Source organism: Ranitomeya imitator, chromosome 3, assembly GCF_032444005.1.
Source record: "Ranitomeya imitator isolate aRanImi1 chromosome 3, aRanImi1.pri, whole genome shotgun sequence".
NCBI classification, from domain to species: Eukaryota; Metazoa; Chordata; class Amphibia; order Anura; family Dendrobatidae; genus Ranitomeya; species Ranitomeya imitator.
This window is the reverse complement of record NC_091284.1, coordinates 12,048,636-12,073,512: the sequence shown is the minus strand read 5'-3', so window position 1 is coordinate 12,073,512 and position 24,877 is coordinate 12,048,636. Positions and strand designations below refer to the sequence as shown.

Genomic DNA, 24,877 nt, shown 5'->3' with positions numbered 1-24,877 from the left:
GCAAAAATTTCAGGCTAATAAACCTGATCGTTGCCCAGCGGAGAAACTGTTTGTCCCTGATAGGTGGACGAATAAAGTTATCTCTGAGGTTCATTGTTCGGTGTTGGCTGGTCATCCTGGAATCTTTGGTACCAGAGAGTTAGTGGCTAGATCCTTTTGGTGGCCATCTCTGTCGCGGGATGTGCGTACTTTTGTGCAGTCCTGTGGGATTTGTGCTCGGGCTAAGCCCTGCTGTTCTCGTGCCAGTGGGTTGCTTTTGCCCTTGCCGGTCCCGAAGAGGCCTTGGACACATATCTCTATGGACTTTATTTCAGATCTTCCCGTCTCTCAAAAGATGTCAGTCATTTGGGTGGTCTGTGATCGCTTCTCTAAGATGGTCCATTTGGTACCCTTGTCTAAATTGCCTTCCTCCTCTGATTTGGTGCCATTGTTTTTCCAGCATGTGGTTCGTTTACATGGCATTCCAGAGAATATCGTTTCTGACAGAGGTTCCCAGTTTGTTTCGAGGTTTTGGCGAGCCTTTTGTGGTAGGATGGGCATTAACTTGTCTTTTTCCTCGGCTTTCCATCCTCAGACTAATGGCCAGACCGAACGAACCAATCAGACCTTGGAAACATATCAGAGATGCTTTGTTTCTGCTGATCAGGATGACTGGGTGTCCTTTTTGCTTTTGGCTGAGTTCGCCCTTAATAATCGGGCCAGCTCGGCTACCTTGGTTTCACCGTTTTTCTGCAACTCTGGGTTCCATCCTCGTTTCTCTTCAGGGCAGGTTGAGTCTTCGGACTTTCCTGGTGTGGATACTGTGGTGGACAGGTTGCAGCAGATTTGGACTCATGTAGTGGACAATTTGACTTTGTCCCAGGAGAAGGCTCAACGTTTCGCTAATCGCAGACGCTGTGTGGGTTCCCGACTTCGGGTTGGGGACTTGGTTTGGTTATCTTCTCGTCATATTCCTATGAAGGTTTCCTCTCCTAAGTTTAAACCTCGTTTTATTGGTCCGTATAGGATTTCTGAGGTTCTTAATCCTGTGTCTTTTCGTCTGACCCTTCCAGATTCTTTTTCCATACATAACGTATTCCATAGGTCATTGTTGCGGAGATACGTGGCACCTATGGTTCCATCTGTTGATCCTCCTGCCCCGGTTTTGGTGGAGGGGGAGTTGGAGTATATTGTGGAGAAGATTTTGGATTCTCGTGTTTCAAGGCGGAAACTCCAGTATCTGGTTAAGTGGAAGGGTTATGCTCAGGAAGATAATTCCTGGGTCTTTGCCTCTGATGTCCATGCTCCCGATCTTGTTCGTGCCTTTCATGTGGCTCATCCTGGTCGCCCTGGGAGCTCTGGTGAGGGTTCGGTGACCCCTCCTCAAGAGGGGGGTACTGTTGTGAATTCTGTGGCAGAGCTCCCTCCTGTAGTCACAAGTGGTACTTCAGCTGGTTCTCTCTGTGAGCTTCCGTTGGTGGAGGAAAGTGGTACTGCGGCTTCTGAGTTTCCTTCCTCAGGTGTGGTGGTGAAGTCGTTAGGTGCTGCTCTATTTAACTCCACCTAGTGCTTTCATCCTGGCCTCCAGTCAATGTTCTAGTATTGGACCTGTTTCCTCCTGGATCGTTCCTGTGGCCTGCTGCTCTGCATAGCTAAGTTCATCTTTGCTATTTGTTTGCTGTTTTTTTCTGTCCAGCTTGTCAATTTGTTTTTACTGCTTGCTGGAAGCTCTGGGACGCAGAGGGTGTACCTCCGTGCCGTTAGTTCGGTACGGAGGGTCTTTTTGCCCCCTTTGCGTGGTTTTTGTAGGGTTTTGTGTTGACCACAAAGTTACCTTTCCTATCCTCGCTCTGTTCAGAAAGTTTGGCCTCACTTTGCTAAATCTATTTCATCTCTACGTTTGTCTTTTCATCTTTACTCACAGTCATTATATGTGGGGGCTGCCTTTTCCTTTGGGGTATTTCTCTGAGGCAAGGTAGGCTTATTTTCTATCTTCAGGCTAGCTAGTTTCTCAGGCCGTGCCGAGTTGCATAGGGAGCGTTAGGCGCAATCCACGGCTGCCTTTAGTGTGGTTTGTGAGGATTAGGGATTGCGGTCAACAGAGTTCCCACGTTTCAGAGCTCGTTCTTGTTTTTTGGGTTATTGCCAGGTCACTGTATGTGCGCTGACCTCTATGTCCATTGTGGTACTGAATTACCTTTCATAACAACCATGGTTATCTCTAAAGAAACACGTGCAGCCATCATTGCACTGCACAAAAATGGCCCAACAGGGAAGAATATCGCAGCTACAAAGATTGCACCTCAGTCAACAATCTATTGCATCATCAAGAACTTCAAGGAGAGAGCTTCCATTGTTGTCAAAATGGCTCCAGGGCGCCCAAGAAAGACCAGCAAGCGCCAGGACCGTATCTTCAAACTGTTTCAGCTGCGGGATCGGACTACCAGCAGTGCCGAGCTTGCTCAGGAATGGCAGCAGGCTGGTGTGAGTGCTTCTGCACGCACTGTGAGGCGGAGACTCTGTGAGCAAGGCCTGGTTTCAAGGAGGGCAGCAAAGAAGCCACTTCTCTCCAGAAAAAACATCAGGGACCGACTGATATTCTGCAAAAGGTACAGGGAATGGACTGCTGAGGACTGGGGCAAAGTCATTTTCTCTGATGAATCCCCTTTTCAATTGTTTGGGACATCTGGAAAACAACTTATTCGGAGAAGAAGAGGTGAGCGATACCACCAGTCTTGTCTCATGCCAACTGTAAAGCATCCTGAAACCATTCATGTGTGGGGTTGCTTCTCAGCCAAGGGAATCGGCCTAAAAACACAGCCATGAATAAAGAATGGTACCAGAATGTCCTCCAAGAGCAACTTCTCCCAACCGTCCAAGAGCAGTTTGGCGCCCAACAATGCCTTTTCCAGCATGATGGAGCACCTTGCCATAAAGCAAAGGTGATAACTAAATGGCTCATGGAACAAAACATAGAGATTTTGGGTCCATGGTCTGGAAACTCCCCAGATCTTAATCCCATTGAGAACTTGTGGTCAATCATCAAGAGACGGGTGGACAAACAAAAACCAACAAATTCTGGCAAAATGCAAGCATTGATTATGCAAGAATGGACTGCTATCAGTCAGGATTTGGTCCATAAGTTGCTTGAGAGCATGCCAGGGAGAATTGCAGAGGTCTTGAAGAAGAAGGGTCAACACTGCAAATATTGACTTGCTGCATTAACTCATTCTAACTGTCAATATAACCTATTGGTACTCATAATTAGTGTTGAGCATTCCGATACTGCAAGTATCTGGTATCGGCCGATACTTGCGGTATCGGAATTCCGATACCGAGTTCCGATACTTTTGTGGTATCGGGTATCGGTATCGGATCCATAGTAATGTGTAAAATAAAGAATTAAAATAAAAAATATTGATATACTTACCTCTCCGGAGGCCCCTGGACATCACCGCGGGTAACCGGCAGCCTTCTTTGTTTAAAATGAGCGCGTTTAGGGACTTCCATGACGTCACGGCTTCTGATTGGTCGCGTGCCGCTCATGTGACCGCCACGCGACCAATCACAAGCCGCGACGTCATTCTCAGGCACTAAACTCCTCATTCTAGGAATTTAGGACCTGAGAATGATGTTGCGGCTTCTGATTGGTCGCGTGGCGGTCACATGAGCGGCACGCGACCAATCAGAAGCCGCGACGTCATTCTCAGGTCTTAAACGCGCTCATTTTAAACAAAGAAGGCTGCCGGTTACCAGCGGTGATGTCCAGGGGCCTCCGGAGAGGTAATTATATCAATATTTTTTATTTTAATTCTTTATTTTACACATTAACATGGATCCCAGGGCCTGAAGGAGAGTTTCCTCTCCTTCAGACCCTGGGAACCATCAGGATACCTTCCGATACTTGGTGTCCCATTGACTTGTATTGGTATCGGGTATCGGTATCGGCGATATCCGATACTTTTCGGGTATCGGCCGATACTATCTGATACCGATACTTTCAAGTATCGGACGGTATCGCTCAACACTACTCATAATATGATTGCAATTATATTTCTGTATGTGATATAAACATCAGACACACACTAATAAAAACCAGAGGGCAGCAGATCATGTGAAAATATAATTTTGGTGTCATTCTCAAAAATTTTGGCCATGACTGTACAGGTTATGTATTTACTTTTTTCTACTATAGTTTGACATTTAGGCGCTTATTTATGGAGCATTTGCACTTTACCCTTTGATAGTCTTTATATCAGTATGGCTATGGCAGTAGTGGTATGATCATAACAGTCTGGGATATATAAACTTATTTGCACTATTGCAATCATTGATATGGCACTAAGCAGTTTTTGTATTATCCCTATATAAGCACTGCACTTTTGGCTAATTTATCCAGGATATTTATGTAAAGGTTTTTTACCTTGGTTATAAGGATTAAGATTGTGATTCTTTGCGTCTTTTTTTCAGACTTTGATGTCAGTTTGATATGTTACTTAACTAAATCAACTATTAGTATGTGGATTTCTGTATATATGTCTTGTTAATACTATTATCCTGTATATGGCGGTACTATGTTTTTGCATATGTATCTCCGGTTTTGTGTAATTTTTAAATTTTTATTATTTAATAAAGATATTTTGTTAAACTTTATTTGGATATCTGGCATTGGCTTCCGTATTTTGTAGGTGTTTCTTGTGTTATATACTATGTGGCTGTGCTATATACTCCATGGGCTGTGCTATATACTCCATGGGCTGTGTTATATACTACGTGGCTCTGCTATATACTATGTGGCTGGGCAATATACTACATTGCTGGACAAGATACTACGTGGTTGGGCAATATACTATGTGGCTGGGCAATATATTACGTGACTGGGCAATATACTACGTGACTGTGCAATATACTACGTGACTGGGCAATATACTACGTGACTGGGCAATATAGTACGGGGCTGGGCAATATACTACGTGGCTGGGCAATATACTATGTGGCTGGGCAATATACTACGTGACTGGGCAATATACTACGTGACTGGGCAATGTACTACGTGGCTGGGCAATATACTACGTGACTGGGCAATATACTACGTGGCTGGGCAATATACTACGTGGCTGAGCAATATACTACGTGGCTGGGCAATATACTACGTGACTGCGCAATATAGTACGGGGCTGGGCAATATACTACGTAACTGGGCAATATACTACGTGACTGGGCAATATAGTACGGGCCTTTGCTATTTACTACGTGGCCGGCCGCAGACAATCAGCGACAAGCGCAGTCCGGCCGCGAATTGGCTCGGGATTTGAACCACGCTTCACTAATTGGTCGCGGCCGACCGAATCCTGTGTATTCAATGTATTATTGTAAAATCTTCATAAATAAACTACATACATATTCTAGAATACCCAATACGTTAGAATCAGGCTACCATCTAGTAATACATACGTACAGAATACCGACAATATGGCGCCTGTTCATAAGGATCCATTTCAGTTAACAACCTGGGAGACGATTCTGCCTTTTTGATGTATAAACCTTGGAATAGGTGATTAGTTATAGACCGGTGAGGGTCTCACACCCCGCACCCCCATCCATCAGCCGTTACCAGCTCCCGCGGAGTCCAGGTGTAAGCAGTGGACGGGGCAGAACCTCACAGCTCCACACACTGTAGTGGCCGCTCCCGGGTGCTGCAGATCAGCTCCAGTCATACTCGCCCACCACATCCCTGTTGATCCCATGACTTTTTTTTGTGGCGATGGTGACAGGTGACCGCTGCAGACAATTCCTGAAAGAATCCGCAGAGATCAGACAGAGGCATTGAGCTCATTGGGGTAAACCGAGCACAAAACATCAATTTTTGGCCTCAGTTCATCCTTCTTTCTATCAGAGATCATCTTATCTGCCAGACACATCGTCCGTCTATTAGTAGGAATATGATGGGAAAAGTACAAGGTGAATAAATGAGGTGTGACCAAAAAGGTATTCGGGACGGGGAGGACGTCTCCAGGCGTGTGATAACAAGAAGCTAATTATATCTGGAGCCACATTAGATTGATGATACCTGAAGTTTGGCTCAGTACTTTATAAACAAAACTATAACATCTGTGTTAAGCGCAGCAGCGGATCACATCAATTCCAGGAAGCAGAACCCGAGGTAGATCTGTTCCCGGCTGTGATCTGTCGTCTCTAACAGTGAATGTTTGGGAAGACGACACGGTGATGGCTCTCAGGATCCTCGGGCTGACGGCCGTTTATTCCTCAGGTACGTCCATCCTGTGCTCTGTATGTGCTGTGTGTACGGGGTCCTGTGTGGATCGTTTCCATCTGATCAGTAAATTAACGATCCGCTCTTTGGTTGGGGCAGACGATGAGGAATATCCGGCTGTATCCATTACTTCTCCACTTTGTTGGTTTCGGTTCACACTGCGTTATGGTGATCCGTTAAACGGACTACGTTACACCGCGCCATAACGCGGTGTAACGTAGTCCGTTAATGCCGGCATTGAAAGCAATGTCGGACGCATCGCTAGCGCACGCCCACAATGGGCGTGCCCTAGGGATGTGCCGTCATTGAGTGATGGACCCGAGACGCGGGCTGCAGCGTTTCCGGGTCGGTCACTGATAGCGCAGATAGAGCTAGAGGATGCGCTATGTGCGCTAGCGTAATGCAAACGTCGGCACTTGCATTACAGCAGCCCGTTAGCGTAGGTGCTGAACGGGCTGCTGCTAGCGCAGTGTGAACCAGACGGAGAAACTTCCTCATTCACACCTCTGTGCTGCATGTATTTTTTTTTCCACAGATAGAACACGTTCCCTTTGTAATCTATGGTGCTGTTCACGGTTGTTGATTTTTTCAGCAGATGACAATGGAAGGTGCCCCTGACCACGAGCTGCAGTTATCACCGTCTACTAATCCAGCGTACAGTACAGAGATGCCGCACTCCCCTCACCGCTCCTCCGGACATGTACGCTGGAATAAAGGACGGTTATAACCGCAGCTCGTGGTCAGGGCCACCATTCATTGCACACTAAATAATATTCATGCTGTTTCCTATTGTGAAGCATCAAGAAATATTTCTACCTTTGGATATTTGTTTCATAGTCGAGGGTCACGTACACAGATGAGATATAGGACTGTGTACACAGATGAGATATAGGACAGCGTACACAGATGAGATATAGGACCGCGCACACAGATGAGATATAGGACAGCGTACACAGATGAGATATAGGACAGCGTACACAGATGAGATATAGGACATCGTACACAGATGAGATATAGGACTGCGTACACAGATGAGATATATGACTGCGTAAAAAAGATGAGATATAGGACTGTGTACACAGATGAGATATAGGACTGCGTACACAGATGAGATATAGGACTGCGTACACAGATGAGATATAGGACTGTGTACACAGATGAGATATAGGACAGCGTACACAGATGAGATATAGGACCGCGTACACAGATGAGATATAGGACTGCGTACACAGATTAGATATAGGACTGCGTACACAGATGAGATATAGGACTGCGTACACAGATGAGATATAGGACAGCGTACACAGATGAGATATATGACTGCGTACACAGATAAGATATAGGACTGCGTACACGGATGAGATATAGGACCGCGTACACGGATGAGATATAGGACAGCGTACACGGATGAGATATAGGACTGCGTACACAGATGAGATATAGGACTGCGTACACAGATAAGATATAGGACTGCGTACACAGATGAGATATAGGACTGTGTACACAGATGAGATATAGGACAGCGTACACAGATGAGATATAGGACCGCGTACACAGATGAGATATAGGACTGCGTACACAGATTAGATATAGGACTGCGTACACAGATGAGATATAGGACAGCGTACACGGATGAGATATAGGACAGCGTACACAGATGAGATATAGGACCGCGTACACAGATGAGATGTAGGACCGCGTACACAGATGAGATGTAGAACTGCGTACACTGATGAGATATAGGACCACGTACACATATGAGATAGAGGACTGTGTACACTGATGAGATATAGGACTGTGTACACAGATGAGATATAGGACAGCGTACACAGATGAGATATAGGACAGCGTACACAGATGAGATGTAGAACTGCATACACAGATGAGATAGAGGACTGCGTACACAGATGAGATAGAGGACTGCGTACACAGATGAGATATAGGACCACGTACACAGATGAGATAGAGGACTGTGTACACTGATGAGATATAGGACCGAGTACACAGATGAGATATAGGACAGTGTACACAGATGAGATGTAGAACTGCATACACAGATGAGATAGAGGACTGTGTACACAGATGAGATATAGGACTGCGTACACAGATGAGATATAGGACTGCGTACACAGATGAGATATAGGACCGCGTACACAGATGAGATATAGGACTGCGCAACCAGATGAGATATAGGATAGTGTTATGAAGGCAATCCAGTGACACAGTGTGCCAGCAATCAGAGCACATACAGTGATCTGACAATAACCCAAAAACAATAGAACGAGCTCTGAGACGTGGAATCTCTGTAGACCGCAATACCTGAACCTATCCTAAACACAACTAAAGGCAGCTGTGGATTGCGCCTGACGCTACCTATGCAACTCGGCACAGCCTGAGAAACTGACTAGCCTGAAGATAGAAAAACAAGCCTGGCTTGCCTCAGAGAAATACCCCAAAGGAAAAGGCAGCCCCCCACATATAATGACTGTGAGTAAGATGAAAAGACAAAACGTAGGGATGAAATAGATTCAGCAAAGTGAGGCCCGATATTCTAGATAGAGCGAGGATAGCAAAGAGAACTTTGCAGTCTACAAAAAACCCTAAAGCAAAAAAACCACGCAAAGGGGGCAAAAAGACCCACCGTGCCGAACTAACGGCACGCCGGTACACCCTTTGCGTCTCAGAGCTTCCAGCAAAACAAATAGACAAGCTGGACAGAAAATATAGCACAAACAGCAAGAAGCACTTATCTAAGCAGAGCAGCAGGCCACAGGAAAGATCCAGAAGCTCAGATCCAACACTGGAACATTGACAAGGAGCAAGGAAAACAGAATCAGGTGGAGTTAAATAACGAAGCAGCTAACGAGCTCACCAGAACACCTGAGGGAGTAAGCTCAGAAGCTGCAGTACCACTTGTGACCACAGGAGTGAATTCAGCCACAGAATTCACAACAGTACCCCCCCTTGAGGAGGGGTCACCGAACCCTCACCAGAGCCCCCAGGCCGACCAGGATGAGCCACATGAAAGGCACGAACAAGATCGGGAGCATGGACATCAGAGGCAAAAACCCAGGAATTATCTTCCTGAGCATAACCCTTCCATTTAACCAGATACTGGAGTTTCCGTCTAGAAACACGAGAATCCAAAATTTTCTCCACAATATACTCCAATTCCCCCTCCACCAAAACCGGGGCAGGAGGCTCAACAGATGGAACCATAGGTGCCACGTATCTCCGCAACAACGACCTATGGAATACATTATGTATGGAAAAGGAGTCTGGGAGGGTCAGACGAAAAGACACAGGATTGAGAACCTCAGAAATCTTATACGGACCAATAAAACGAGGTTTAAATTTAGGAGAGGAAACCTTCATAGGAATATGACGAGAAGATAACCAAACCAGATCCCCAACACGAAGTCGGGGACCCACACGGCGTCTGCGATTAGCGAAAAGCTGAGCCTTCTCCTGGGACAAGGTCAAATTGTCCACTACCTGAGTCCAGATCTGCTGCAACCTGTCCACCACAGAATCCACACCAGGACAGTCCGAAGACTCAACCTGTCCTGAAGAGAAACGAGGGTGGAACCCAGAATTGCAGAAAAATGGAGAAACCAAGGTAGCCGAGCTGGCCCGATTATTAAGGGCGAACTCAGCCAACGGTAAAAAGGACACCCAATCATCCTGGTCAGCAGAAACAAAACATCTCAGATATGTTTCCAAGGTCTGATTGGTTCGTTCGGTCTGGCCATTAGTCTGAGGATGGAAAGCTGAGGAAAAAGATAGGTCAATGCCCATCCTACCACAAAAGGCTCGCCAAAACCTTGAAACAAACTGGGAACCTCTGTCAGAAACAATATTCTCAGGAATGCCATGCAAACGAACCACATGCTGGAAGAATAAAGGCACCAAATCAGAGGAGGAAGGCAATTTAACCAAGGGCACCAGATGGACCATTTTAGAAAAGCGATCACAGACCACCCAAATGACTGACATCTTTTGAGAAATGGGAAGGTCAGAAATGAAATCCATCGAAATATGTGTCCAAGGCCTCTTTGGGACCGGCAAGGGCAAAAGCAACCCACTGGCACGAGAACAGGAGGGCTTAGCCCTAGCACAAATCCCACAGGACTGCACAAAAGTACGTACATCCCGTGACAGAGATGGCCACCAGAAGGATCTAGCCACTAACTCTCTGGTACCAAAGATTCCAGGATGACCAGCCAACACCGAACAATGAAGTTCAGAGATAACTTTAATAGTCCACCTATCAGGGACGAACAGTTTCTCCGCTGGAAAACGATCAGGTTTGTTCGCCTGAAATTTTTGCAGCACCCTCCGCAAATCAGGGAAGATAGCAGACACAATGACACCTTCCTTGAGAATACCCGCCGGCTCAGATAACCCCGGGGAGTCGGGCACAAAACTCCTAGACAGAGCATCCGCCTTCACATTTTTAGAGCCCGGAAGATACGAAATCACAAAGTCGAAGCGGGCAAAAAATAACGACCAACGGGCCTGTCTAGGATTCAAGCGCTTGGCAGACTCGAGATAAGTCAAGTTCTTATGATCAGTCAATACCACCACGCGATGCTTAGCTCCTTCAAGCCAATGGCGCCACTCCTCGAATGCCCACTTCATGGCCAGCAACTCTCGGTTGCCCACATCATAATTACGCTCAGCGGCCGAAAACTTCCTGGAAAAGAATGCACATGGTTTCATCACTGAGCAACCAGAACCTCTCTGTGACAAAACCGCCCCTGCACCAATCTCAGAAGCATCAACCTCGACCTGGAAGGGAAGAGAAACATCTGGCTGACACAACACAGGGGCAGAACAAAAACGATGCTTCAACTCCCAAAAAGCCTCAACAGCAGCAGAAGACCAATTAATCAAATCAGCACCCTTCTTGGTCAAATCGGTCAATGGTTTGGCAATGCTAGAAAAATTACAGATGAAGCGACGATAAAAATTAGCAAAGCCCAGGAACTTTTGCAGACTTTTCAGAGATGTCGGCTGAGTCCAATCCTGGATGGCTTGGACCTTCACCGGATCCATCTCGATAGTAGAAGGGGAAAAGATGAACCCCAAAAATGAAACTTTCTGCACACCAAAGAGACACTTTGATCCCTTCACAAACAAAGAATTAGCACGCAGGACCTGAAAAACCATTCTGACCTGCTTAACATGAGACTCCCAATCATCTGAGAAGATCAAAATGTCATCCAAGTAAACAATCAGGAATTTATCCAGATACTCACGGAAAATGTCATGCATAAAAGACTGAAACACAGATGGAGCATTGGCAAGTCCGAACGGCATCACTAGATACTCAAAATGACCCTCGGGCGTATTAAATGCAGTTTTCCATTCATCTCCTTGCTTTATTCTCACCAGATTATACGCACCACGAAGATCTATCTTAGTGAACCAACTGGCCCCCTTAATCCGAGCAAACAAGTCAGATAACAATGGCAAGGGATACTGAAATTTAACAGTGATCTTATTCAGAAGGCGGTAATCAATACACGGTCTCAGTGAACCATCCTTCTTGGCTACAAAAAAGAACCCTGCTCCCAGTGGTGATGACGATGGGCGAATATGTCCCTTCTCCAGGGATTCCTTCACATAACTGCGCATAGCGGCGTGTTCAGGCACGGATAAATTAAATAATCGACCTTTAGGGAATTTACTACCAGGAATCAAATTGATAGCACAATCACAATCCCTATGCGGAGGTAGGGCATCGGACTTGGGCTCCTCAAATACATCCTGATAATCAGACAAGAACTCTGGGATCTCAGAAGGAGTGGATGACGAAATTGACAAAAATGGAACATCACCATGTACCCCCTGACAACCCCAGCTGGATACCGACATAGAGTTCCAATCCAATACTGGATTATGGGTTTGCAGCCATGGCAACCCCAATACGACCACATCATGCAGATTATGTAGCACTAGAAAGCGAATAACTTCCTGATGTGCAGGAGCCATGCACATGGTCAGCTGGGCCCAGTACTGAGGTTTATTCTTGGCCAAAGGTGTAGCATCAATTCCTCTCAACGGAATAGGACACCGCAAAGGCTCCAAGAAAAACCCACAACGTTTAGCATAATCCAAATCCATCAGATTCAGGGCAGCGCCTGAATCCACAAACGCCATGACAGAATACGATGACAAGGAGCATATCAAGGTAACGGACAGAAGGAATTTGGACTGTACAGTACCAATGACGGCAGACCTAGCGAACCGCTTAGTGCGCTTAGGACAATCAGAAATAGCATGAGTGGAATCACCACAGTAGAAACACAGCCCATTCAGACGTCTGTGTTCTTGCCGTTCAACTCTGGTCATAGTCCTATCGCACTGCATAGGCTCAGGTTTAATCTCAGGCAATACCGCCAAATGGCGCACAGATTTACGCTCACGCAAGCGTCGACCGATCTGAATGGCCAAAGACATAGACTCATTCAAACCAGCAGGCATAGGAAAACCCACCATGACATCCTTAAGAGCCTCAGAGAGACCCTTTCTGAACAAAGCTGCCAGCGCAGATTCATTCCACTGAGTGAGTACTGACCACTTCCTAAATTTCTGACAATATACTTCTATATCATCCTGACCCTGGCACAAAGCCAGCAAATTTTTCTCAGCCTGATCCACTGAATTAGGCTCATCGTACAGTAATCCGAGCGCCAGGAAAAACGCATCGACACTACTCAATGCAGGGTCTCCTGGCGCAAGAGAAAATGCCCAGTCCTGAGGGTCGCCGCGCAAAAAAGAAATAATAATCAAAACCTGTTGAACTGGATTACCAGAATAATGAGGTTTCAAGGCTAGAAATAGCTTACAATTATTTTTGAAGCTCAGAAACTTAGTTCTATCACCAAAAAACAAATCAGGAATAGGAATTCTTGGTTCTAGCATAGATTTCTGATCAATAGTATCTTGAATCTTTTGTACATTTATAACGAGATTATCCATTGAAGAGCACAGACCCTGAAAATCCATGTCCACAGCTGTGTCCTGAAGCACCCAAATGTCTAGGGGAAAAAAAAGACTGAACACAGAGCAGAGAAAAAAAAATTATGTCAGAACTTCTTTTTTCCCTCTATTGAGAATCATTAGTATAGGCTCCTTGTACTGTTATGAAGGCAATCCAGTGACACAGTGTGCCAGCAATCAGAGTACATACAGTGATCTGACAATAACCCAAAAACAATAGAACGAGCTCTGAGACGTGGAATCTCTGTAGACCGCAATACCTGAACCTATCCTAAACACAACTAAAGGCAGCTGTGGATTGCGCCTGACGCTACCTATGCAACTCGGCACAGCCTGAGAAACTGACTAGCCTGAAGATAGAAAAACAAGCCTGGCTTGCCTCAGAGAAATACCCCAAAGGAAAAGGCAGCCCCCCACATATAATGACTGTGAGTAAGATGAAAAGACAAAACGTAGGGATGAAATAGATTCAGCAAAGTGAGGCCCGATATTCTAGATAGAGCGAGGATAGCAAAGAGAACTTTGCAGTCTACAAAAAACCCTAAAGCAAAAAACCACGCAAAGGGGGCAAAAAGACCCACCGTGCCGAACTAACGGCACGGCGGTACACCCTTTGCGTCTCAGAGCTTCCAGCAAAACAAATAGACAAGCTGGACAGAAAATATAGCACAAACAGCAAGAAGCACTTATCTAAGCAGAGCAGCAGGCCACAGGAAAGATCCAGAAGCTCAGATCCAACACTGGAACATTGACAAGGAGCAAGGAAAACAGAATCAGGTGGAGTTAAATAACGAAGCAGCTAACGAGCTCACCAGAACACCTGAGGGAGTAAGCTCAGAAGCTGCAGTACCACTTGTGACCACAGGAGTGAATTCAGCCACAGAATTCACAACAGGATAGCTCCTGCTGCACTGATCGCCGCCTGTCTGCCTTCCGGTACTCCCACCTTCTGCCTCCTGCTCCCCCCACCGTCCAATCCCCCCCCCGCCTTCCGGTCCCCCCGACCTCCACTCCCTCCCACGCCCCAGAAATCACCCCCTGCCCAGTGATCACCCTTTACTGCTGCAGGCTCCTACATCTCAACTGCCCCCTCCTTTTTCCCGCTCCTGACAGCACCCTTCTGCCTTCCGGTGATCACCCCCCCCCTGCTGCTGCCAGCTCCTGCATCTCCTCAGGCCCCTTCGCATGACAGCTCCCTCCTGCCCCACTGATCGCCCCCCATTCCCCGCTGATCGCCCCCGTGCCCCGCTGATCGTGCCAGTGCCCCGCTGATCGCTCCCATGTCCCGCTCCCCTTACTGCTGCCGGCTCCTGCATCTCATCAGCCCCCCATGCCTGAAAGCCCCCTCCTGCAGTAGAAAGTTTCACTAAACACTCGCACATACACACACACGCACACTATAATAAAGTTTAGTTTTTTTACACACACACACCAACCTAGGGGGCACTGCTAGACCTAATATTAACCAACAGGCCAGACCGCATATCAAATATAAGGGTTGGGGGTCACTTGGGAAATAGCGATCACAAAATAATAAGTTTTCATGTATCCTTTAAAAAGATGTGTAATAGAGGGGTTACAAGGACACTAAACTTCAGGAGGGCAAATTTCCAACGGATGAGAGAGGATCTTGGTGCAATTAACTGGGACGATATCCTGAGACACAAAAATACACAAATAAAATGGGAGACGTTTATTAGCATCCTGGATAGGACCTGTGCACAGTATATACCGTATGGGAATAAACATACTAGAAATAGGAGGAAACCAATATGGCTAAATAGAGCTGTAAGGGGCGCAATAAGTGACAAAAAGAAAGCATTTAGAGAATTAAAGGAAGTAGGTAGTGAGGAGGCATTAAATAAATACAAAAAAATAAATAAATTCTGTAAAAAGCAAATCAAGGCAGCAAAGATTGAGACAGAGAGACTCATTGCCAGAGAGAGTAAAAATAATCCCAAAATATTCTTTAACTACATAAATAATAAGAAACTAAAAAATGATAGTGTTGGCCCCCTTAAAAATAGTCTGGGTGAAATGGTGGATGAGGATGAGGAAAAAGCCAATATGCTAAATGACTTTTTTTCATCAGTATTTACACAAGAAAATCCCATGGCAGACAAAATGACTAGTGATAAAAATTCCCCATTAAATGTCACCTGCTTAACCCAGCAGGAAGTGCGGCGGCGTCTAAAAATCACTAAAATTGACAAATCTCCGGGCCCGGATGGGATACACCCTCGAGTACTGCAGGAATTAAGTACAGTCATTGATAGACCATTATGTTTAATCTTTAAAGACTCCATAATAACAGGGTCTGTACCACAGGACTGGCGTATAGCAAATGTGGTGCCAATATTCAAAAAGGGGACAAAAACTGAACTCGGAAATTATCGGCCAGTAAGCTTAACCTCTACTGTGGGTAAAATCCTGGAGGGCATTCTAAGGGATGCTATACTGGAGTATCTGAAGAGGAATAACCTCATGACCCAGTATCAGCACGGGTTTACTAGGGACCGTTCATGTCAGACTAATCTGATCAGCTTCTATGAAGAGGTAAGTTCCGGATTGGACCAAGGGAACCCAGTGGATGTAGTGTATATGGACTTTTCAAAAGCTTTTGATACGGTGCCACACAAAAGGTTGATACATAAAATGAGAATAATGGGGATAGGGGAAAATATGTGTGAGTGGGTTGAGAGCTGGCTCAGGGATAGGAAACAAAGGGTGGTTATTAATGGAACACACTCGGACTGGGTAGCGGTTAGCAGTGGGGTACCACAGGGGTCAGTATTGGGCCCTCTTCTTTTTAACATATTTATTAATGACCTTGTAGGGGGCATTCAGAGTAGAATTTCAATATTTGCAGATGACACTAAACTCTGCAGGGTAATCAATACAGAGGAGGACAATTTTATATTACAGGATGATTTATGTAAACTAGAAGCTTGGGCTGATAAATGGCAAATGAGCTTTAATGGGGATAAATGTAAGGTCATGCACTTGGGTAGAAGTAATAAGATGTATAATTATGTGCTTAATTCTAAAACTCTGGGCAAAACCATCAATGAAAAAGACCTGGGTGTATGGGTGGATGACAAACTCATATTCAGTGGCCAGTGTCAGGCAGCTGCTACAAAGGCAAATAAAATAATGGGATGCATTAAAAGAGGCATAGATGCTCATGAGGAGAACATAATTTTACCTCTATACAAGTCACTAGTTCGACCACACTTAGAATACTGTGCACAGTTCTGGTCTCCAGTGTATAAGAAAGACATAGCTGAACTGGAGCAGGCGCAGAGGAGAGCGACCAAGGTTATTAGAGGACTGGGGGGTCTGCAATACCAAGATAGGTTATTACACTTGGGGCTATCTAGTTTGGAAAAACGAAGACTAAGGGGTGATCTTATTTTAATGTATTAATATATGAGGGGACAGTATAAAGACCTTTCTGATGATCTTTTTAATCATAGACCTGAGACAGGGACAAGGGGCATTCTCTGCGTTTGGAGGAAAAAAGGTTTAAGCATAATAACAGACGCGGATTCTTTACTGTAAGAGCAGCGAGACTATGGAACTCTCTGCCGTATGATGTTGTAATGAGTGATTCATTACTTAAATTTAAGAGGGGACTGGATACCTTTCTGGAAAAGTATAATGTTACAGGGTATATACACTAGATTCCCTGATAGGGCGTTGATCCAGGGAACTAGTCTGATTGCCGTATGTGGAGTCGGGAAGGAATTTTTTTTCCCAATATGGAGCTTACTCTTTGCCACATGGATTTTTTTGCCTTCCTCTGGATCAACATGCTAGGGCATGTTAGGTTAGGCTATGGGTTGAATTAGATGGACTTATAGTCTTCCTTCAACCTTAATAACTATGTAACTATGTAACCTGACGTACACTACACCACATGTACACTACACACCAACCTGACGTACACTATGTATGTCAGAAAGTCAAATGGCGCTCCTTCCCCTCCGAGCCTTGCCGTGTGCCGAAACAGTGGTTTACCCCCACATATGAGGTGTCAGTGTACTCAGGAGAAATTGCCTAATAAATTTTAGGATCCAATTTATCCTGTTACCCATGTGAAAATGAAAGAATTGAGGCTAAAAAATATTTTTGTGAAAAAAAAAAGAACTTTTTCATTGTTACGGATCACTTTGTGAAGCACCTGGGGGTACAAAATGCTCATTATGCATCTAGATAGGTTCCTTGGGGGGTCTAGTTTCCAAAATGGGGTCACTTGTGGGGGAGCTCCAATGCTTAGGCACACAGGGGCTCTCCAAACGAGACATGGTGTCCGCTAAAGATTGGAGCCAATTTTTCATTCAAAAAGTCAAATGGCGCTCCTTCCCTTCCAAGCCCTGCCGTGCGCCCAAACAGTGGTTTACCCCCACATATGAGGTATCGGCGTACTCGGGAGAAATTGGACAACAACTTTTAGTGTCCAGTTTCTCCTTTTACCATTGGGAAAAATAAACAAATTGTTGCTAAAAGATAATTTTTGTGACTAAAAAGTTAAATGTTCATTTTTTCCTTCCATGTTGCTTCTGCTGCTGTGAAGCACCTGAAGGGTTAATAAACTTCTTGAATGTGGTCTTGAGCACCTTGCGGGGTGCAGTTTTTAGAATGGTGTCACTTTTGGGTATTTTCAGCCATATAGACCCCTCAAACTGACTTCAAATGTGAGGTGGTCCCTAAAAAAATTGGTTTTGTAAATTTTGTTGTAAAAATGAGAAATCGCTGGTCAAATTTTAACCCTTATAACGTCCTAGCAAAAAAAAATTGGTTTCCAAAATTGTGCTGATGTAAAGTAGACATGTGGGAAATGTTATTTATTAACTATTTTGTGTCAGATAATTCTCTGGTTTAATAGAATAAAAATTCAAAATGTGAAAATTGTAAAATTTTCAACATTTTCCCCAAATTTCCAATTTTTTCACAAATAAACGCAAAAATTATCGACCTAAATTTACCACTAACATGAAGCCCAATATGTCACGAAAAAACAATCTCAGAATCGCTAGGATCCGTTGAAGCGTTCCTGAGTTATTACCTCATAAAGGGACACTGGTCAGAATTGCAAAAAATGGCAAGGTCTTTAAGGTCAAAATAGGCTGGGTCATGAAGGGGTTAACTCAGCTGCCAGCACACATGTTATGAAGAATCCAGAAGAGACTTTGATTTCTTTAACCCTTTCTGACCGTACGGGATAGTACGTCCAAGGTCAGATCCCCTGCTTTGATGCGGGCTCCGCGGTGAGCCCGCATCAAAGCCGGGACATGTCAGCTGTTTTGAACAGCTGACATGTGCCCGTATTAGGCGCGAGCAGAATCGCGATCTGCCCGCGCCTATTAACTAGTTAAATGCCGCTGTCAAACGCAGACAGCGGCATTTAACTACCGCATGCGGCCGGGCGGCCGGAAATGGCGTCATCGCCGACCCCCGTCACATGATCGGGGGTCGGCGATGCGTCTCCATTGTAACCATAGAGGTCCTTGAGACCACTATGGTTACTGATCGCCGGTGGCTGTGAGCGCCACCCTGTGGTCGGCGCTCACAGCACACCTGATTTTCTGCTACATAGCAGCGAAAATCAGATCGCTGCTAGGGTTGAGCGAAATGGGTCGTTCATTTTCAAAAGTTGCCGACTTTTGGCAAAGTCGGGTTTCATGAAACCCGATCCAACCCCCGTGCGTGGTCGGTCATGCGGTACGCGACTTTCGCGCCAAAGTCGCGTTTCAATGACGCGAAAAGCGCCATTTCTCAGCCAATGAAGGTAAACGCAGAGTGTGGGCAGCGTGATGACATAGGTCCTGGTCCCCACCATCTTAGAGAAGGGCATTACAGTGATTGGCTTGCTGTCTGCGGCGTCACAGGGGCTATAAAGGGGCGTTCCCGCCGACCGCCATCTTACTGCTGCTGATCTGAGCTTAGGGAGAGGTTGCTGCCGCTTCGTCAGAAGCAGGGATAGCGTTAGGCAGGGTCCATTAACCACCAAACCGCTTGTGCTGTAGCGATTTCCACTGTCCAACACCACCTTCGGTGTGCAGGGACAGTGGAAGCTACATTTTTTCCCCCTCAGCGCTGTAGCTCATTGGGCTGCCCTAGAAGGCTCCCTGATAGCTGCATTGCTGTGTGTACGCCGCTGTGCAAACCAACTGCTTTTTTCAAAGCACAAATCCTCTTGTTCCTTCCTTTCTGCACAGCTATCTTGTTTGTTTGTCCACACTTTTGATTTAATTTGTGCATCAGTCCACTCCTTATTGCTGCCTGCCATACCTGGCTGAGATTACTGCAGGGAGATAGTAATTGAAGGACAGTTCCTTTTTTTTTTTTTTTTTGTGGGAGATTAAGATTGGCATTTCTGCTAGAGTGCCATCCCTGTCTGTGCCATCTCTCACTCAGTGGGCCATAGAAAGCCTATTTATTTTTTTGGTTGATTTGGGTTCTAAATTCTACCTGAAAAAATCAATAAATCAATCAGTGGGAGATAAATATTGGCCTCTGGGCTTGTGTGCCACTCCTGACTCCTGTGTGCGTCATCTCCACACTCAGTGGGCCATAGAAAGCCTATTTTTTGTTTTATTTGTTTTCTAAATTCTCCCTGAAAAAATCATTTTATTTTATTTGGTTTCTAAATTCTTCCTGAAAAAAATCATTTTATTTTATTTTATTTTTTTCTAAAGTCTCCCTGAAAAAAAAAAAAAAAATCAGTGGGAGATTAATATTGCCCTTTCTGCTTGTGTGCCAGTCTTGACTCCTGGGTGTGCCATCTCTCTCTCTCTCTCTCTCTCCAATTGTGGGCCATAGAAAGCCTATTATTTTTTTTGCTTGATTTGGGTTCCAAAATCTACCTGAAAAAATCACTACATCAATCATTGGGAGAAAAATATTGGCCTCTGGGCTTGTGTGCCACTCCTGACTCCTGTGTGTGGCATCTCTCACTCACTGGGGCATAGAAAGCCTTTTTGTTTGTTTTTTATTTTTATTTGGTTTCTAAATTGTCATTGGAAAAATCATTTTATGTTATTTGGTTTCTAAATTCTTCCTGAAAAAATCATTTTATTTTATTTTGTTTGTAAAGTCTCCCTGAAAAAAAAAAATAAAATAAAAAAAAACAGTGGGAGATTAATATTTACATTTGTGCTTCAGTGACAGTCCTGCGTGTGTGGCATCTCTCTCATTTGGTGCCACCAAAAACAGAGTGTGTAACATTGTGCCTGATTTTCGTTGTGGTCTCACCCACCTGTAAAGGGGTAGCTAAATCATACTGAAGTTATAGCTCACCGTGTAAGTTGTGTGACAGCAACAAATACCGTTAGTTTGGTTATGTTTTTAAAACAATGAGGAAGTCTGGTGGAAGAGGTCGTGGCCGGGGGCGTTCATTGTCAGCTGGTAATGAGGGTAGTGGTAGTGGTGGAGCATCAGGTGGTCGTGGGAAAAAAAATATTGCACCTAAGTCTGGAGCTGTGGAGCCAGGTTCGTCGTCTGGCTACACAAGGCCTCGAACGCTCCCTTTTCTGGGAGTAGGAAAACCGCTTTTAAAGCCGGAGCAGCAAGAGCAAGTTTTGGCTTATCTTGCTGACTCAGCCTCTAGCTCTTTTGCCTCCTCTCGTGAAACTGGTAAATGTAAAAGCAGCGCGTCGTTAGTGGATGTTCACGGTCAGGGACAAGTCGCTTCCTTGTCCTCTTCAGCAAAAACAACAACAGAGAAGAATGCAGCAGGCGACACAACGGGTTACTCCATGGAGCTCTTTACACATACCGTCCCTGGCTTAGAAAGTGAAGCAGTTAACAGTCCATGCCCATTACAAGTTGAATCTGACATGGAGTGCACTGATGCACAGCCACAGCCAGACTACTATGCTGGTCCTTTGACTCAGACCACAACATTGCCCTCGCAGGGTAATGATCAAGAATCAGACCCTGATGAGACTATGTTGCCCCGTCACGAACGCTCTCCCACCGACTTACACGGTGACACAGACGGAGTTGCGCACGAGCTAGAAGAGGAGGTCATAGATGACCCAGTTGTTGACCACGATTGGCAGCCATTGGGGGAACAGGGTGCAGGCGGCAGCAGTTCTGAAGCGGAGGAGGAGGGGCCGCAGCAGGCATCAACATCGCAACAGGTTCCATCTGCCGGGCCCGTATCTTGCCCAAAACGCGTGGCAAAGCCAAAACATGTTGGAGGACAGCGTGGCCATCCGGTTAAAGCTCAGTCTGCAATGCCTGAAAAGGGATCCAATGCTAGAAAGAGTGCAGTCTGGCATTTTTTTTAAACAACATCCAATTGATCAGCGCAAAGTCATCTGTCAAAAATGTTCAACTACCTTAAGCAGAGGGCAGAATCTGAAAAGTCTCAATACAAGTTGCATGCATAGACATTTAACCACCATGCATTTGCAAGCTTGGACTAACTACCAAACGTCCCTTAAGGTTGTAGCACCCTCGGTCAATGAAGCTAGTCATCAACGCAACATCCCTTCCGGCAGTGTAGGGCCACCATTTTCCGCACCACCTGCAGTATCTGTGCAGGTTTCTTTGCCAGGCCAAAGCAGTCAGGGTCAGGGAATCACCAGTTTCGTAGTAGGAAACACTGCATCTAGGGCACCGGCGGCAACAATACCATCTCCCACCGTCTCTCAGTCTGCCATGTCCACCGGCACCCCCGCTAGTTCCACGATCTCCAGCTCTCCAGTCCAGCTCACCCTACATGAGACTATGGTTAGAAAAAGGAAGTACTTAGCCTCGCATCCGCGTACACAGGGTTTGAACGCCCACATAGCTAGACTAATCTCGTTAGAGATGATGCCCTACCGGTTAGTTGAAAGCGAAGCTTTCAAAGCCCTGATGGACTACGCTGTACCACGCTACGAGCTACCCAGTCGACACTTCTTTTCCAGAAAAGCCATCCCAGCCCTCCACCAGCATGTTAAAGAGCGCATCGTCCATGCACTCAGGCAATCTGTGAGCACAAAGGTGCACCTGACAACAGATGCATGGACCAGTAGGCATGGCCAGGGACGTTACGTGTCCATCACGGCACACTGGGTGAATGTTGTGGATGCAGGGTCCACAGGGGACAGCAATTTTGGGACAGTTCTGCCTAGCCCACGGTCTAGGAAACAGTTGGCTGTAGCCGTTCGCACCCCCTCCTCCTCCTCCTCCTCGTCCTCCTGCAGAAGCGAGAGCTCGTCCACAGACCGCAGTCGCACAACCACTCCATCCGCAGCTGCCACTGTTGCACACCAGGTCTCCCATTATGGGGCAGCTACTGGCAAACGTCAGCAGGCTGTATTGGCTATGAAGTGTTTGGGCGACAACAGACACACCGCGGAAGTTCTGTCCGAGCTCTTGCAGAAAGAAACGCAGTCGTGGCTGGGCACTGTAGATCTTGAGGCAGGCAAGGTAGTGAGTGATAACGGAAGGAATTTCATGGCTGCCATCTCCCTTTCCCAACTGAAACACATTCCTTGCCTGGCTCACACCTTAAACCTGGTGGTGCAGTGCTTCCTGAAAAGTTATCCGGGGTTATCCGACCTGCTCCTCAAAGTGCATGGACTTTGCTCACATATCCGCCATTCGCCCGTACACTCCAGCCGTATGCAGACCTATCAGCGGTCTTTGAACCTTCCCCAGCATCGCCTAATCATAGACGTTGCAACAAGGTGGAACTCAACACTGCACATGCTTCAGAGACTGTGCGAACAGAGGCGGGCTGTTATGTTTTTGTGGGAGGATACACATACGCGGGCAGGCAGTAGGAAGGCAGACATGGAGTTGTCAGGTGTGCAGTGGTCGAAGATTCAAGACATGTGTCAAGTCCTTCAGTGTTTTGAGGAATGCACACGGCTGGTTAGTGCAGACAACGCCATAATAAGCATGAGCATCCCCCTAACGCGTCTGCTGATGCAAAGTTTGACGCACATAAAGGATCAGGCGTCTGCAGCTGAGGAAGAGGAAAGCCTTGATGACAGTCAGCCATTGTCTGGCCAGGGCAGTGTACAGGACGAGGTAGCGGGCGAAGAGGAGGAGGAGGACGAGGAGGATGATGGAGATGATTATATTTTTAATGAGGAAGCTTTTCCGGGGCCACTGGAAATTGGTGGCGCGGCAAGGCCGGGTTCTGGTTTTTTGAGGGACACAAGTGACGTGGATTTGCCTGAAACTGCCCCTCAACCGAGCACAACCGCAGATTTGAGAACTGGAACTTTGGCCCACATGGCGGATTATGCCTTACGTATCCTCAAAAGGGACACACGCATTACTAAAATGATGAACGATGACGATTACTGGTTGGCCTGCCTCGTTGATCCTCGCTATAAAGGCAAATTGCAAAATATAATGCCACATGAGAACTTGGAAATAATATTAGCAACCAAACAATCAACTCTTGTTGACCGTTTGCTTCTGGCATTCCCTGCACACAGCACCCGTGATCGTTCTCACACGAGCTGCAGGGGCCAGCAGACCAGAGGTGTTAGAGAGGCAGAAATCAGAAGTGGCGTTGGCCAGAGGGGTTTTCTGACCAGGTTGTGGAGTGATTTTGCTATGACCGCAGACAGGACAGGTACTGCAGCATCAAAGTGACAGGAGACAACATTTGTCCAGTATGGTTACAAACTATTTTTCATCCCTTATCGACGTTCTCCCTCAACCGTCATTCCCATTTGATTACTGGGCATCCAAATTAGACACCTGGCCAGAATTGGCAGAATATGCATTGCAGGAGCTTGCTTGCCCGGCAGCTAGTGTCCTATCAGAAAGAGTATTCAGTGCTGCAGGTTCAATACTAACAGAAAAAAGGACTCGTCTGGCTACCCAAAATGTAGATGATCTAACCTTCATTAAAATGAACCACAACTGGATTTTGAAATCTTTTGCCCCACCTTGCCCGGCTGACACCTAGCTTTCCTATGAAAAGGTCTTGCCTGTGGACTATTATGAATGACTTTTCCAATCTCGTAATTTGCAGCAGCTCATTGTCCATCATACGACATGTTTACACCTCCCTAAATGGCCAAACTCCCCACACGGGGCCGTGGTATCGCCACTTGGCACCAGCACCCGTGAGAGTGCTGTTTTTTTTCTGAAGAGGTGGGTGTGCCTGCTTTTGGTCGACGGCACTGCCACTGGGTCCCTCATAGTACAATAAAGTGTCTCTGGCGGTGGTGGTGCGCACCCAACGTCAGACAGACCGTTGTAATATGAGGGGCCCTGGGCCTGTACCGCCGGCCACAAGACAGTTCCCCCCCCCCAGCTCAAACAGTGCTCTACCACTTGCAAAATTATCTCTCACAGCTCCACCAATGTTTAGTCTATGCGCTGACATCCTTCAATGCCTGGCACTGACAATACCATTGTATTGACATTTTTGTTATGTTAGGCCTTCGAAGCCTGTCTGCGGTCCCTCCTTCCATTAGGCCTCCACTGACCATTGTACTGCTGCCCTTGTACCCCTGGAACCAATTTTAAATTGCCAACAGCCCTATTTTTTTATGTTAGGCCTTCGAAGCCTGTCTGCGGTCCCTCCTCCCACTAGGCCTCCACTGACCATTGTACTGCTGCCCTTGTACCCCTGGAACCAATTTTAAATTG

The 24,877-nt window shown here is 46.1% G+C and overlaps 1 protein-coding gene across 2 annotated transcripts in view; it reads left to right on the top strand.

Moving 5' to 3' along the window:
- Positions 1-24,877, top strand: part of LOC138672485 (RNA polymerase-associated protein LEO1-like) — a 233,266-nt gene that overhangs the window by 130,181 nt on the left and 78,208 nt on the right. The window contains exon 1 of one of the 2 annotated variants that reach the window (XM_069760496.1): positions 6,050-6,250. The exons of the other annotated variant lie outside the window; for it this stretch is intronic. Coding sequence (XP_069616597.1) covers positions 6,208-6,250 — 43 coding nt within the window. The 5' untranslated portion in view covers positions 6,050-6,207. Of the gene's footprint in view, positions 1-6,049; positions 6,251-24,877 lie in introns of those variants that run through there. 2 annotated transcript variants of the gene reach the window in all.